Raw genomic sequence first — 15881 nt, forward strand, 5'->3', positions numbered from 1 at the left:
GTATGCTGTATATACAAAAACAAGCATTTGTTGCCTCCCTATTAGAATGGGTGAGCTCCGTACAAATAGGGATTGTTTCATTCTTGGTATCTATGGCTCCCAGAACCAGGCACAAAAGCCTGGTACCTGGTAGGCATTTAAAAAGTGAATCTGTTAATTGACTGACTGATTGATTGAGCAGGAACCCCAACTCGAGTGACCAGAGCAAGCCCACTACTCACAAGTTTCAGCAGAGCGTCACTAGTATATTTCTTTACATTTTTCCTTTGATGTGTAATGTTTCACTCACCCTGAGTAAGGGCTTCATATGGTGTCTATCCTGAATTGAATGTAAGCTCTTTGAAGGCAAGGGGTCTATTGTTTCATTTTTATCTTTGTATCTTTGAGAGACATAGTTTCTCAGTAATTAATAATTTTATTAATCATGCTAGCATATAATTAATAAAAGGGGTCAGTGATACTTTCAAATGCCAAAGACCCCTCATGGAACCCACTCAATACTTATATGCCCTCGAAAAGTAGGTGTTCCTGAGAGTGGCAATCAACTCTGTTTGGTTAATAAATAATAAGAGGTGGGCTTATTCTAGTGAGAGTCTGAGGGACATTACTCTGATCACTCAGTCTTGGTCAAAGAGACTTATTTATAGAATCCACGTTTCCCCAGACCTGTCTGAGTAAAATACAATGGGCCAGAATCCATCAACTCGCTTAGACTAAAACTTCTTTACCTTTTGAACAGATCTAAGTTTTCCCTCTTATTTTCAATAATTGATTATTAATATAAGAGAGAAATATATTTTTCAGTCTCCAGTGAGATTGGTACAAAGTAGGTACAGGATAAATATTTGTTTTTTGTCACTGTCCAAGCAATACCCACATATTTCTAGCCTGTATGGCAGAACCCCACTCCAGTGGTATTCACTGACACATGTGCATGATAGGTGTGAATGTCACCATGTAACCAAGACTAAGGCTCTTTAGACCATAAGCAAGATGGATTTAAAATCCCAATGCAAATCTACTTTCCATAAACACTTGAAAAATTAATGATTCTGGGGCAGCTAGGTGGCAAAGTGGATAGAGCTCCAGTCTTGGAGTCAAGAGAACCTGAGTTCAAATCTGGCCTCAGACACATAACACTTACTAGCTGTGTGACCCTGGGCAAGTCACTTAACCCTGATTGCCCATCAAAAAAGCAAACACAAAAAAATTTAATGATTCCCTGTCTACAGATGACATGAGGCTAAAAAGCCCTGCTCCTCATTAATGAGGTTCATGCAAAAGCTATCACAGGCATTAAGGTGAAGCTCCATACTTACTTGTATTTGTAATCTACTATTCGGACCTCAAATGCAGACACAGTTTTCAATGCATTTACAAGCTAGAGAGAAAGAGAAACATTTAGATTGGAAATTCCTTCACTCATCTCCTTTCTCACCACTCCAAAAAGTTATCAAAGCTAAAGTCACATTTATCTTATGTGAAGAAAGAGCTTTCTCATCTAGCTTTCAACCAGCACACAAAAAAGAGGTTGGGATTCAGGATGCTACTATTACAGGGTTTAATGTCTTAACAGCTACAAGTGAGTCCTGTGCCTTTCCCAGCACTAGAAATGTTAACCTGTCATCTGAAAATTCAAGCCAAGGTCATTCTTTGCTGGGGAAACCCTCTGAATGCTTTTAGACTGAAACATTTACTCCATTAACAAAAGGAGGTCACTGGGTCTCATCCTACTAAAACCACAGTTATGTTGCCTTGACTTACAAATCACTTCCCATTTGGTAATAATGAATGACCAAAGTCCTGAACTAGCAAGTTTTCTGTAACAATATTACAGGGTTGTGCCTATGACAAAAGGGGGATAGAAATGATTTCACTCCTTAAATGCTCACAAGGTAGTTTTCCTTCCTAGACAGCTCCAAGATTTTCATGAATATACCATTTCCATCAGAGCTGAAGGAAAACTACAGTTTTCCCTACCACATTGCAATTTTCCCCATTGCATTTTCGATGTATCTCAGGCCAACATAAGAAATTAAATGGGAATTTGGGGGGAGCTAAGTGGAAGCCACAGACAACACACGAAGGCTAGCAGACGTCAAAGTGTAAAAACTCAGAAATTATATAAATATATATATATATAGTTGCATACTATAGCCTATGACCAAATACTTAACCCAAATTTTACAATAAAGTATTGTAAACACACCATAAAAGAAAAAGAAAAAAAATTCAGATGTCTTCTCTGGTATGAAGAGAGAGCCAAAACATTTTACACAGATTTTCCAGATCACAGGGACACCACATCCCTAACCCCCAAAATGTGGAAGAGATAACTGGAGATGAGTAGAGGAATTTGAGTTTCCTTTTCCATTGGAGAATTAACCAAGTTTGGGCTTTTAATCAAAGATGCCAACTTAGAAGGGACCACCAGGTCCTAGAGCATCCAACTGGAAATGTACTTATTTGGAAAGTACAGTGTTTCCCTGAAAAGCATGCTGAACCTGGAGATGTGGGCTTTTAATGAAAATTCTCATGTTACTTTTTACTCTTTCTGTGACCCTGGGAAGATCCTTAGTCTCTGTGGGCCTCAGTTTCCCTATCAGTAAAATAAGGAGGTTGAACTAGATGACTTCTAGGGTCCCTTCCAACTCTAGAATTGTGACCCTACAATCCTAATCTCCAATCATACCATAGAAGCTGTCAACAAAAATGTATCCTTTCCTAAACCCTGCAGAAGGATGTGATTTCATTAAAAATAATTTGATTAACACATGTGGGCTTTATCATTAATTTGCAAATCCAATTATGAAAGAAAGTCATTTCTTCAGTACCTATCAGCTAGCTTTTCATGAAGTCTGTTCCTTAAAAGGAATATCATATCTGGCATGAAATCCATAACTAAAAGAGCAAATTCTACCCATGAACTAGAGATGGGGAAAGAATGCATCTGAAAACCTCAGTGCCCAAGGTGAGGGTTTACAGGTGGAACATTGCCTATACTGTTAGATTGGTCTGATGTGGTGGTTAGACTCACTGAACTGTTTTTACAAGATCAAATATCATGGGATGATAAGATCACGAATTAGAGATGACAGGGAATTTAGAAACCATCAAAGCTAGAGGTTCTTACTCTAAGCCTCTTACTCATAAGCCTCTTCTCAAAATAATATTTTTAAATGTATAAAATAAGATCTACAGGATTATGAAGAAAAACAATTGTATTGAAATAGTTATCAAAATGGGCAGCTAGGTGGTGCAGGGAATAGAGCACCAAGCCTCAAGTCAGGAAAACTTAAGTTCAATCCAGCCTCAGACACTTACAAGCTGTATGACCCTGGGCAAGTCACTTAACCTGTTTGCCTCAGTTTCCTCATCTGTAAAATGAGCTAGAAAAGGAAATGGCAAACCACTCCAGTATCTTTGCCAAGAAAACCCCAAATGGGGTCATGAAGAGTTGGGCACAGCAAACAACAACAAAGATATCAGAAAAAATTTTAATAACAAATTCACAGACTGTAGTTTAAGAACCTTTCATTTTATAGATTAGGAAATCAAGGCACTTGCACAAGGTCACAGGAATAGCAAGGTGCAAAGTTGGAATTCAAACTCAAATCCAGCAATCTTATCTTCTTTCTGTTTTATTATGACAAGGAATGTCCCAGGCAGGCAAGAAGAGAAGGGATATATAATTATAAAATAAGAAAAAAAAAAACCTGGTACAGGATCTGCTGTTTTTTGGCATAACATTGAGCTCTCCACCTTCATTCCAATAGCTTGGTCCTGCCTCCAAACCCACCTCTGCCTTATGAGACTGGTCCCATGAGGGAGACCTGGATTCTGAAAGTCAAGGGCCAGGGAATCAGCCTATCTGCTGCTGGGAAGTTGATCTTGCTATTCTGTTCTTTGATGATACCATTTCTGATGTCCATCGCGGCTGTCATATGCTCACAGTCCAAAATACAGTAGCCATCATTCACATTTTGCATGTGTCCACCAGAGAAGAGTTACTCTGAGCGTTATATGAGAGGCCCACTGCACTCCAGTATTTCCCAGAGGGGAACTCTACTTCTCATTCTGATGTTAAACAGGGTAGATGAGCTGACACCAATGAAAAGAGGTCTGGAAACCACAGCAGACGTATCTCTCCAAGAGTTGTACACCATAGTAGATTACACACTCTTTCTTCTCAGTCTGGGACTTAGTGCCACATAGGCACCATCCTCCATCAGCCTCCCAAAAAAGACTTGTATGAACTGATGCAAAATGAGGAAAGCAGACCCAAAAGAACAATTTATGCTATGACAAAAGCATTGTAAAGACAAACAACTTTGAAAGGCTTAGAAATCCGATCAGTGAAATGACCACCCATGATCCCAGGTAACCCAATGATAAAAGGCCTCTTGACAGAGAGGTAATAGACTCAAAGTGTAGACTGAGGCATATTTCTTAAGCACGGCCAATTCAGGAATTAGTTTGGTTTAATTATGGTTATCAGTTAAAAAGGATTTACTTTTTTTTTCCAGTGGAAGTGGAGGAGATGAAGAAGAGACAATAGATTTTTGTAATTTGAAAAAATAATAAAATTCAGTTTACAAAATGAGTGTCCTCCCAAACGCACCCGGCTTCCTCTCACTATATTGACTGTTAGTGGGGTATATGACAGCACACATCTGAGGGAGAATAGCAGAGCTCTCTGCTCCTGTCCAACCCATGGTTATTTGTCACTTTGTGTGAGCTTTGCCCTTCTTTGATCAATTTACACATAAATAACAATCCCAGAGGCAGCCAAGATACAATGAAGTCAGAGAAAAAGGTTCAAATTCTGCCTATGATGCTCATTACTTGTGTGGCCTTGGGTAAATCCCTTAACCTCTCTGGGCCTCTTTCTTCTTATATAAAATGCAGGGGGGGAGGGCTAGATTAGGTGACCTCTGAGATGACTTCTAACTCTAGAACTATGAGTCTATTTCTTTCATCAGTCTGGGGAATTTGCTCTATCGACACAAAGCAGCACCTCCTCTTCTTTCACTTGTGGTCCTCCAGAGTTGTTTGAGGTCACTCGGCCAGCATTTGGGGGGGCAGGATTTGACCGCAGATCTTTTAGATTCCGAGGCTAGTTCTCTAACCACCTCAGCCAAATTGCTTCTCTGCAATTATTTGTATGAAAACTGATCCCAAAAGGGGTGAACTTCATTGGATCTTGGGTAGGGGGCTGACTACCATGAATATAGTAGGTACTATTATGATTCCCATTTTGCAGATGAGGAAACTGAGACAAAGGGGTGAAGTGATTTGCCCAGGGTCACAAAATAAGGGTCTGAGGCTGGATTTGAATTCAGGTCTTCTTGATTCTAGGTCCAGAGCTCACTTTATTATGCTTATAAAAGTTAGTTTAGATAAAAAAAAATTTCCTTTAATATAAAAAATAACTACAAAGTAAATTCAATGTGACAGTAATCAAAATATTCAGCAAAAACCAACCTCGTTCTGGTTTAATATCTTCCGATATTCTGTACTGCGGGCAAGGATAGTGACACGGATTCTTCCATCCTGCATTCAAACAGAAAAGACATTATGCTGTAATAATGACTAGATAGACAGAGTGTCCCAAAAGTCTTCGTGCAGTTATAATCTTTAGTATCTAAGACTTTGGGGACATACCATGTAATAACTTGCCAGTTCTTCTCAATAAAAAAACTCACTAAATTGGATGCAATTCTAGAAATTCTTTTGATCAGGATTCTCTAAGCATCCTTTTCCTCTGATCATTAGCCGATCTAGTCCCACGGTGAACAAAAACAATCCATCATAGCCAAGGGACAGAGAATGTCAATTCCACAAGCACTTAAGGCTAATTATCATATGTCCCAGATTCTGTGCAGACACTACAACAGCCAAGGCAAAATCCAAATTGTCCTGCCCTCAAGAAGCTTACATTCTAACAGGAGAAACAATCTTTCTTCCTTTTCACTGCTCCTGTTTGTTTTATTTAGTTTGGCCAATGGGCAAAGAAGTCAGGAAGACTCACTGGGGGAGAATTTGCATTCTTCTCTCCAAGACACATGCCTGGTGACTCATCATTCCACAAAGTCATAAAAGCCTGACTTTGGATGCTCCACCCTCTCAGGTCAGAAAAAAAAAAGATCAATAGAATTTCTTCTGTTTATTGATTTTAATTGTCAGCAAGGGGAAAGGCCAAGCTTAGAACACACAGTATATAGATTACCTGTGGTCCATCCCGTGTGATGTTCAGTCTGTGCAACACATGCTGGGAAAATGCTCGAAATAATCCCGTATTTTGGCAGCCTGAGATCTGAAATCAAAGTCACAGCTGTCACACCCAAGCTTGGTTCCATTCCCAAAAGCTGGTTTTGTCGACCCATCTTGAAAGTTGCCAAGAACCAAATCCCTATAGTATAAATTTATATGCCTAGTTATTCAAAAATACTCACCAGTGGTGTGTTGTAAAACAATCCGTATCTCATTCGGGGAAGTAAGGAAAAGACAGCTTCCTTGAAACACACCTGGAGAAAAAAGTTGTTTAAAACTGTGGTGTCAAACCTTACAAGCTACATAGTAATTTAGAAAACTACAAATTAGCATTATCTATGTTGTATTGTATTGTTATTTATTTTGTTAAGGATAATGTATATGTATGTGTATGTATATTATTATGTAGATACTATATATGTGTGTGCATACATATATATACATATGTATAGCATATTTAACATACATCCATACACGAGTGTGCATGTGTGTATATGTACAATATGCACAGATATACGTGTGTATGTCTGTGTCTATGTAACATAGATATACGTAGATGCTTCCATAAGAAAAATTAGTATTATATCCTAAAGGACCATAAGATTAGAGCTTAAAGGGATTTCAGAGATCATCTTGTCTAACTCCTTACCTAGGAATCTGAGTCTAGAGATTAATGATTTATGCAAGGTTATATAACTATTAAGGAAACAATACCAGAATTTGAACCCATGCCCTCTGACTCCAAATTTAGCTCCCTTTCCATTGCACTCCTCTGCCTTCTAAGATTGTTGCCTACCCACCAGATGATATTTTTTATTAAGTTTTATTGATATATTTTGCTTTTCCATCACCTACATTTCCTACAATATCTCTTCCCCTCCCCATTCCTAGAGAGCTATCCCTTCTAACAAAGAGTCTTTGTTTAAATGTGAAGAAGAGGAAAAAAATTCAATAAAACTAATCAACACATTAAAAAAAAAAAACAATGTTCCCCAGCTCTGCAAAACAGTATGAGTTGGGAGGTGGGGACACCTTCTCACACTTCTCTGAAAGGGAATGTTGTGAAATTATAAAGAACTTAGCTTTCAAAAAGACACATTTTTTGACTGTCAATAAGTGGCAACATTCCATTTTTAAAATTATAATGATAAACTAGAAATCTATACCAAGGATAATCATGTGCCCTTATCTCCCAGGTAAATCATGTGCCCATGGCACATATCTGTGTAAAGTTTTCAGTACCGTTTTTGAATCATATACTTTCAAATGGATGACGTCATAGTCGGTGAATGCCTTCCAAGTCTCACTGAACAGGTCCCCATATCCATAGGAGCTCTGAAAATGCACAAACAAAAACAAACATACACACATCACTGTAACAGAGGAATTTTGAGGGAAATTTGGATTTTTCAAAGAGGCTGCATAAGTGGTTGCCCAGGCATTTAACATTCTCCTTTTGGTGATCCAAAGTAGTCAAGCATATATATAAAGGAATTGCTAGTTAAAACATTTAACCAAATGACTGATCGTTCTTTCACCCTGGGTACTGATAGTCAAGAAAAAAAAATAAAGACTTGAGAAAGTGCTCATCCCATTTATATTAGTGAATCATATCAGAAGTAATATTTTAGCAAAAAAAGTAGTCTACGTATCACTTTTCCCACCAAACACACTTGGCAAGATTCATGATATTCCGTCTTGGTGTTTGTTTGTTTTCCTGTGAATCATAATCAAGTATCCAACAAGCATCTATTAAATGCCAGGCCTTGTGCTTGGCACTGGGGCTACAATGACAAAGGGAGATGCCCCTGTCCTCTAAGAGCTTACATTCTAATAGGGGAGACAGCATGTACACTTATGGTTATCCACAGAGAATAAATACAAAATTAATACAAGGTAGATTTGGGAGTTCTAACACTAATAACAAGGGTTAATGGGACCGGGAACAGCTTTATGAAGAAGGTGGTCCTTACAACATAACTGAAAGAAAGCCAAGGTGGCATGTAGACTGTTGGACTTGGAGTCAACCTTGGGATCAAGACGTGAGAGGTTTAAATCCTGTCTCTAACATTTATTAACAGTGTGACCATGGGCAAATTATTTAACTTCTCTGACTCTCAGCTTTCTCTTCTGTAAACTAGGGATAATGGCATCTGGCGTACCCACCTCCCAAGGCTGTTGTGAGGCTCAAATGAGATGCTACGAGGGCTTACATGTAAAGGGCTTTAAATATGCTCGATGCCTTTTTTTTTTTCCTGCCCTGGACCTACGAGTTCATTAGCATAGGTAACTCTCCATGACAAAACTCTCTCCACAAAGGAAGAGCAGTACCTGAACCACAGACTGTAAGTTAGAGAGTTGCCAGGGACCTGAGAGGTTAAATGATGTACCCAGGGTCAAACAGCCAGCATGCGTGAGAGCTGGCTTTCTGACTCTGAGGCTGGATCTTTGGCCAATACAGAACACTGACTCTTGTTCTAAAAATGCCAGTGTTCTCATTATTGCTATCTATTATTTGTGTGCATTATCACTCATGTAGGTTCTAGACACCACAAAGAGATTACTAGTAACAGATTCCCATAAGTCATTGAAACACTGTAATGTCATAAATACAACCTATATGAAGTCTGTGATATTAACCTCATCAATGATTGATGTGCAAGCTGCTTAATTCCCTTACTTTTAGAAAAGGAATCTTACACTAAAAGAATCCCATAACAAGTCACTGAAACCCTGTAATGTCATAAATACAACCTATACGAAGTCTGTGATATTAACTTCATCAATGATTGATGGATAATTTAACTAATTCCCTTGCTTTTAGAAAAGGAATCTCATAGTAAGAAAATCCCACAATGAGTCATTGAAACACTGTATATATATATATATATATAAAACCTATATGAAGCCTGTGATATTAACCTCATCAATGATTGATGGCTAACTTGCCTAATTCCCTATAAAAATCATTGCAAGCAATACCACACAAAAATATCTACTGAGAGAAAAGAGGTTAGCTTGTTTCATTTATATATTGAAGTGTAAGATTCAACCAACGGTGATGGTAATTCTGTACTGTGTACATCTGGGCAGATGTCACAGTCTTATCAAAGCTCCTGAGTTTTGTTAGATGAAGTGATTAAAAAAAAAAACCCTTCCTTTCCAAGTCTCTCTGATGAGTTCTGAAGAAGGGTTCTTCATTATATCACCTAAAGGGAAACATCTCTGCCAAGGCTCAATAATGAATGAGGTACAATTAGAAAATGGACTTCCAGACCCTTCCTTTAAACAAAATCAGGTACATTTGGAAGGGAAATTTAATAGTGAAAGAGTAATTCTGATTTATCTCTTTTTCAAAGGTGTGATGTATAATTCAGGAAGATCTCCCTCTGGATACTTTCCTGCCCTTTCTCCTCCAGATTTAAGTTTTCTATTACGGAGAAATAAACAAGCAATACAATGGAATTTTTTTTTTCCATTTGTCCACTCGTGGCATTTTTTTGTTTCCAGTCTCTCCTAGCACTAACGCATCCTCCACTCCACTGCCAAGATGACTTTCCTAAAGCCCAGGTCTGATCATGCCACCTCTCTACTCGATAAACTCCACTGGCCCCTGATTACTCCTTTTATTGTTGTTCAGTCATTTTGGTCACGTCCAACTCTTCGTGCCCCTATTTGGGGTTTTCTTGGCAGAGATACTGGAGTGGCTTGCCATTTCCTTCTCCAGCTCATTTTACAGATGGGGAAACTGAGGCAAACAAGGTGAAGTGACTTGCCCAGGGTCACACATCTAGTAAGTGTCTGAGGCCTGCTCCTATCACCCCTAGGATCAGATAGAAATTCCTCTGCTTGACGTTTAAGGTTCTTCATAACCTGACTCCTTCCTCCCTTTGCAATCTTCTCATACTTTCTTCCCCAACATGAACAACACTGTTCAGCCAAGCCGCTCACTCCTCACACATGACCCATTGGATCTCCCATTTCTGCGGATTGGTACTTGCTGTCCCCCATGTCCGAAATACTCTCCCTTCTCACCTCAGCCTCTGAGAATCTATGGTTTTCTTGCAAAGCTTCCTTCTGCAGGAGGCTTCTTCTGGTCCCCCTGGGGCCAGTGCCACGCCCTCTAAGTGTCAAGTAGATAGGTTGCAGGATGTGGAATCAAGAAGACCAGAGTTCAAATCCTGCCTCAGACAATTACTAGATGTGTGACCCTGGACAAGTCATTTAACCTCTGTCTGCCTCAAATTCCTCAACTATGAAATGGAGATTAAAAATAGCACCAAACTGTTATTAGTGTCAGAGAGATAATACATGTAAGGCACTTCGCAACCTTTAACGCACTCTACAAATGCTAGCTATTATTATTGCTGTTATTGTTATTGTTATCATCATCAAATCTACTCTGCCAGCATCTTTACGTACATGTTGTTTCTCCCACTGGAAAGTAAGCTTTTGAGGAAAGGGACTGTTCTGACCTTTTCTCTATATCCCCAGCACAAACTGAGCGTTTGATAAATGCTTGTTGATTAATTGGTAGAGAGTGAGGAAGGCCCAAGTTTGAATGCCATCTCAGACAATTACTAGCTGTCCCACTTAACCTCTCTCGTCCTCAGTTTTCTCATCTGTAAAATGGAAATAACAATAGCATTTACCTCACAGAGTTCCTGTGAGGATCAAATGAGATAATGTATGTAAAAGCACTTTGTGAACCTTAAAGCACTATGTCAAGTTAACTATTAGTTATTAATACCAACCTCATTTTCATGTGAGAAAACTGAGGCTCTGTGAGAATGATAAAGAAAATCACTTGTTGCTGCTTTTTAAGGGTTACGTGAGAAGTCCTGCCATGTGAAATTTGGGACATCAGATAGGTGGCACAGTGGATAGAGCACTGGTCCTGGAGTTAGGAGGACCTAAGTTCAAATCTAGCCTCAGACATGTGACACTTTCTACCTGTGTGACCCCAGGCAAGTCACTTAACTCCAACTGCCTCACCAAAAAGAAAGAAAGAAAGAAATTTTTGACACCCTGAAAGCATTGCACTAAGGATTTTCACAGAAGAAAAAATAGTCACTTGGTTCAACTGCTAAAATCCCTAGATCTTTCTTCTCAAGTGAACTGTGGTTAAGACAGTTCTCCCCACACTGAGTAGCTATGCTATTGATTTTTGGAACCCAAATATAACACTTTACAACTTAGTAAAAATAACTCTCACTCCAACCCTGGTAGATCTTTTTAAATCTTGATTCTACTCTGCAGTGTATTAGCCCACCCAGTTTTGAGTCACCTGCAAATGTCCTAAGTATTCTTTCTGTATCTTCATCCAAATAGCTGATTACAATGTTGGATGAATTTTAGACATGGTTAATGTGGGCGTACGTGTTCCTTGGGGCTTTATTTTTCCAATTTGGGGGAGAGAAAATAGAAGAGAAAGGAATAAAATAGTGGAATAAAGAAGGTCATTGAAGCATTTTTGATTATTCCATTACCCATACTTAGGAGTGGGAGGAAGAGGAGAAGCCAGTGAAAGAGATGAAGGAGTGTTCAGGTAAGTAAGAGGAGAACCATGGAAGAACAGTCACGGAAGCCAACGGAGGAGAGCACCAAGAAGAAAAGGAGGCTCAATTGGGTCAAAGACATTGAACACTGGAAAAGATAAAACCGCTAGACTTAGTCATTCTGAGGTCATGAGTGACCTAGCATGAACAAGGGCCAGAAAGGGAGCTGGAAGAGATCGCAAGTTGTCATAACCCAGTCAGGACAGCCTAGAATCAGAGACCACTCACTCACAAAGAGAGTCAACAGAAGCAAGGTGGAAAATAGCTTTCAGGGGGCAGCTGAATGGCACAGTGGATAGAGCACCAGCCCTGGAGTCAGGAGGACCTGAGTTCAAATCTGCCCTCAGACACATGATACTCACTAGCTGCATGACCCTGGGCAAGTCACTTAACCCCAATTGTCTCACACCCCCCCCCAAAATATTAGCTTTCAATTCATTTGAATGGTTACAGAGCAAAGAAAGCAGAGCCAGAGGAACAATAATCAATCAATAAACATTTATTAAGCACTTACTATGGGCCAAGCACTGTGCTAACAGCAATAACCATAATAACATAAATGAAAACAATAGTCAAAGGTAACGGACCTCTGAGTAACTTCAATGACACACATTGGTCCTAGAGGACAGATAACAAAATACCAAGGCCTCCTGTCAGTAGAGAGGTGGGGGAGGATGGAAGGAGAGCATTGAATCCAATGCCAGGCACAGTCCCCACCATCAGGCTTTTTGTTTGCCTGTTTTTCTTTGCTACAAGGGAGGTTCAATTCTATGGGATGAGGCTGTATCTAGAAATGACTGGAATCAATAAAACTTACTTAAACAAAAGGTCATCTTCAACTTTAGGCTGTACAGAAAGACTCTATAATCTTTTCAACAAAATCTGCACCAAAAAATAGCAACACCACAAGACTTGATGTTCTCTACCTTCAACAGTATCATTGTCAATCATGAAGGACAAACGTTCATATTTATGTGTGTCTCAAGGAAGTCAGTCACATTCCATTATATTCACACTGAAAGAAAAACAGAAAGGGAGAGGAAAGAAGAGAGGAAAGGGGAGAGAGAAAGAGAAGGAGAGAGAGAGAGAGAGAGAAGAAGAAGAAGAAGAAGAAGAAGAAGAAAATGAAGAAAAAGAAGAAGAAAAGAAGAAGGAGAAGAAGAAGAAAAAGAAAAAGAAGAAGAAAAAGAAGAAGAAGGAGAAGGAGAAGAAGAAGAGGAAGAAGAAGAAGGAGAGGGAGAGGAGGAGAGGAGAGAAGAAGAAGAAAGGAGAAAAAGAAGGGAGAGAATGAGAGAGAAATAAGAAGGAGGGAGAGAAAGAGAAAGGAGGAAGAGAATGAAAGAGGAGGGAGGGAGAGAATGAGAGAGAAAGACAGAGGGAGAGAATGAGAGGGAAAGACAAGGAGATAACAAGAGATGGAGAAGGGACAGAGAGAAACGAGGGAGAGAATGAGAGAGAGAAGAGGATAGAGAAGGAGGAAGAGAGGGAAGGAGAGGAGGGGAGAACTGAAGGAAGCAGTGCCTTGGACACAGCGTAGTCTTACTCACAGTATCCCACATGAGGATGTTGACATCTGTACTGAAGGAATTGTTAACGTGCTGAGTAATGTAGAGATTGATAAAATCACAGAAGTGGTGATACATGTTAACACCTGGTATTGAAGAAAAGAAATCTATCATTAACCAAAAAGAATCAAGAATCCTAGATTTCGAGTTCAAAAGGACCTCCAGGGCCATCTAGCTTTACAGATGGGGAACTGGGACCCAGAAAGGTTCAGAGGCTCCTCGCAGATTTCCAGCTAGAAGAGGTCACAGAGGCCAACTAGTCCACTGTCCTCATTTTAGAGAAGAGGAAATTGGGGTCCAGGAAATAGAAGTGACTTGTCCAAGGTCACATGGGCAATAAGTATCAGAATGGCTTTGAAGCCAAGTCACTGCCGTACCACACTGCTTCTGTGCCAAAGGTAATTGAGGTAACCCCCACATCCAATCAGCTGTCCATTTCTGTTATTGCTACCTTCACAACATCTCTCCTATACAATCTCTTCTCTGCTGACACTGCGAGGACCCTGATGCTGTCCCCTATCACCTCGTATTTGGATACCTGCGATCACCTGTTCATTGGTCTCCCTGCCTCTTCTCTCCTCTCTTTGATCTATCTCCCGCTCAGCTGTTGAATTGTTCGTCCCAAAGAACAGGTAGGCCCTCGTCCCCACCATATTCACTAAATTCCAGTGGTCCCTTACTGCCTCCAGGATCAAACAGAAAACCCTCTGTTTGGCTTTTTAATTCCCTGCACAACCTGCGCCTTACTACCTTTCCGGTCTCCTTACACCTGACTCCCCTGCAAGCATTCTACAGCCCAGTGACACAGGCTTCTTTGCTGTTCCTCAAATACAGCCCTCCATCTCTGGACTTCAAGCATTTCCCCCAGCCGTCCCCCATGCCTGAAACACTCTCCCTCCTCATCTCCACCCCATGGCTTCCTTCAAGCTTCAGCTCAAGCCCCACCTTCTGCAAGAAGGCCTCCTTAAGCTTGGGCCTTCCCTTTGAGACTGCCCCCAAACTCTCCTGTCTATGGCTTCTTTCTATTTGGTTGTTTGCATGATGTCCTTCAACTGTAAGCTCCCTGACAGCAGAGATTGGTTTTTGTCTCTCTTTGTATTCTTAGCACTTAGCACAGTGCCTGGCATTTGCTGACTGAATGACTGATAAAAATCACAGAGTCCTGAAGTACCATAGGCAAATGGGAATTGGGTCCCCTGCCCAGGCCACAAGAGGAAATGTGAATTTGGAGGCAAAGGACCTGGGTTCAAATCCCAGTTCAGCCACTTCTGAGTCCTTGGGCAAGTCACCTGACCTCTCTCTTCTCAGTTATTTCACACCTAAAATGGGGTGGGGGTGGGATTCATGACTTCTAAGGTTTCTTCCAGGTCTGAATCAATGAATGGTGCTAAACTGATTTAATCCACAATGGAGCTGAACTACAGTATAGATGGTACAACAGAATATAACCACCATTTAGAACATTGCTTCTATAGGGAAATCCCTACCAAGTTACAACTCAGGACATGAGAAATTCTCCCATCCTGCCCCTGTGGAGGTATCTCCATCCTGGAAGGGCTAAGTAAAAGCAGGATACACTAGGTATGGGGGGGGGGGGGGGTAGGGACACTGAGGCTTTTGTATTCTAAAGGTCACTTGCCTGCACTTTAAAAATCTGGATCCATGCTCTCATCTTTCTGTAAACCAGCTCTGAAGTCTGCTATTGCAGAATTCTGGGAGGCTAAATCGAACCCCAAAGATTAGCATTTTAAACATACATATTTTAAAGGAGGCAAATGTTGAATATAAAATGAAACATTGTGCCTTTTAACACCTGAAAACATAAAGCATTATGGCTTTATTCCTACAATGAAACAAATGACAACCATAAGAATAATCAGTTCTTCTAATTACACCCTCTCAGATACAGATTTGCTGCATTTTCACAAAGGGTATATTTTCATATTTTCCAAATGAGAGGTAGTACGAAGTAGTGGTTAGAGATCTAGCCACAAAATAAGAAAGACTTGGGCTTAAGTCCTGCCTTTAACACATACTGACTATGTGCCCTCTCTAATGCCAATTGGACTTGGCAGAGGGAGCTCCCTAAAACAATGAAATCACACTTCCAAAGACAAAAAACAAAACAAACAAACAAAAACTATTTTCCAGATCCCAGATTAATCCCATACCAGTTAGGGTGTAACTAACTCTTTTCTTAAAATTAATTCACTATGGCTTCTTAAACTAATAATAAGAGCCTGCATGTGTATAGTGTTTTACATACATTGACTCATTTGATCTCCACAACGATTCTGTGAGGTAAGTGCTATTATCCCCATATTATAGACAAGAAAACTGAGGCTTAGGGAGGTTACATGAATTGTGCAGGATTACAAAGCATCTGAGCATTTGAGGCTGGATTTCCATGAACTTTAAATATATATATTTGAACTGTATTTCATTATAGTTTTTTTGTAATCCTATGTATTATATTTTATACATT

General features: G+C 39.9%; 1 protein-coding gene across 4 annotated transcripts in view; it reads right to left on the reverse strand.

Moving 5' to 3' along the window:
- EOGT (EGF domain specific O-linked N-acetylglucosamine transferase) overlaps positions 1 to 15881 on the reverse strand; it is a 45764-nt gene that overhangs the window by 9390 nt on the left and 20493 nt on the right. For all 4 annotated transcript variants that reach the window (XM_027864094.1, XM_027864092.1, XM_027864093.1 and 1 more), the window contains 6 exons: positions 13379 to 13482; positions 7516 to 7608; positions 6456 to 6527; positions 6230 to 6316; positions 5485 to 5553; positions 1320 to 1381 (listed from right to left, as the gene is read on the reverse strand). In XM_027864094.1, the coding sequence (XP_027719895.1) occupies positions 1320 to 1381; positions 5485 to 5553; positions 6230 to 6316; positions 6456 to 6527; positions 7516 to 7608; positions 13379 to 13482 (487 nt within the window). The remainder of the gene's footprint in view (positions 1 to 1319; positions 1382 to 5484; positions 5554 to 6229; positions 6317 to 6455; positions 6528 to 7515; positions 7609 to 13378; positions 13483 to 15881) is intronic.

This window comes from Vombatus ursinus, unplaced genomic scaffold (genome assembly GCF_900497805.2).
Source record: "Vombatus ursinus unplaced genomic scaffold, bare-nosed wombat genome assembly UNPS02014773.1, whole genome shotgun sequence".
Taxonomy (NCBI): Eukaryota; Metazoa; Chordata; class Mammalia; order Diprotodontia; family Vombatidae; genus Vombatus; species Vombatus ursinus.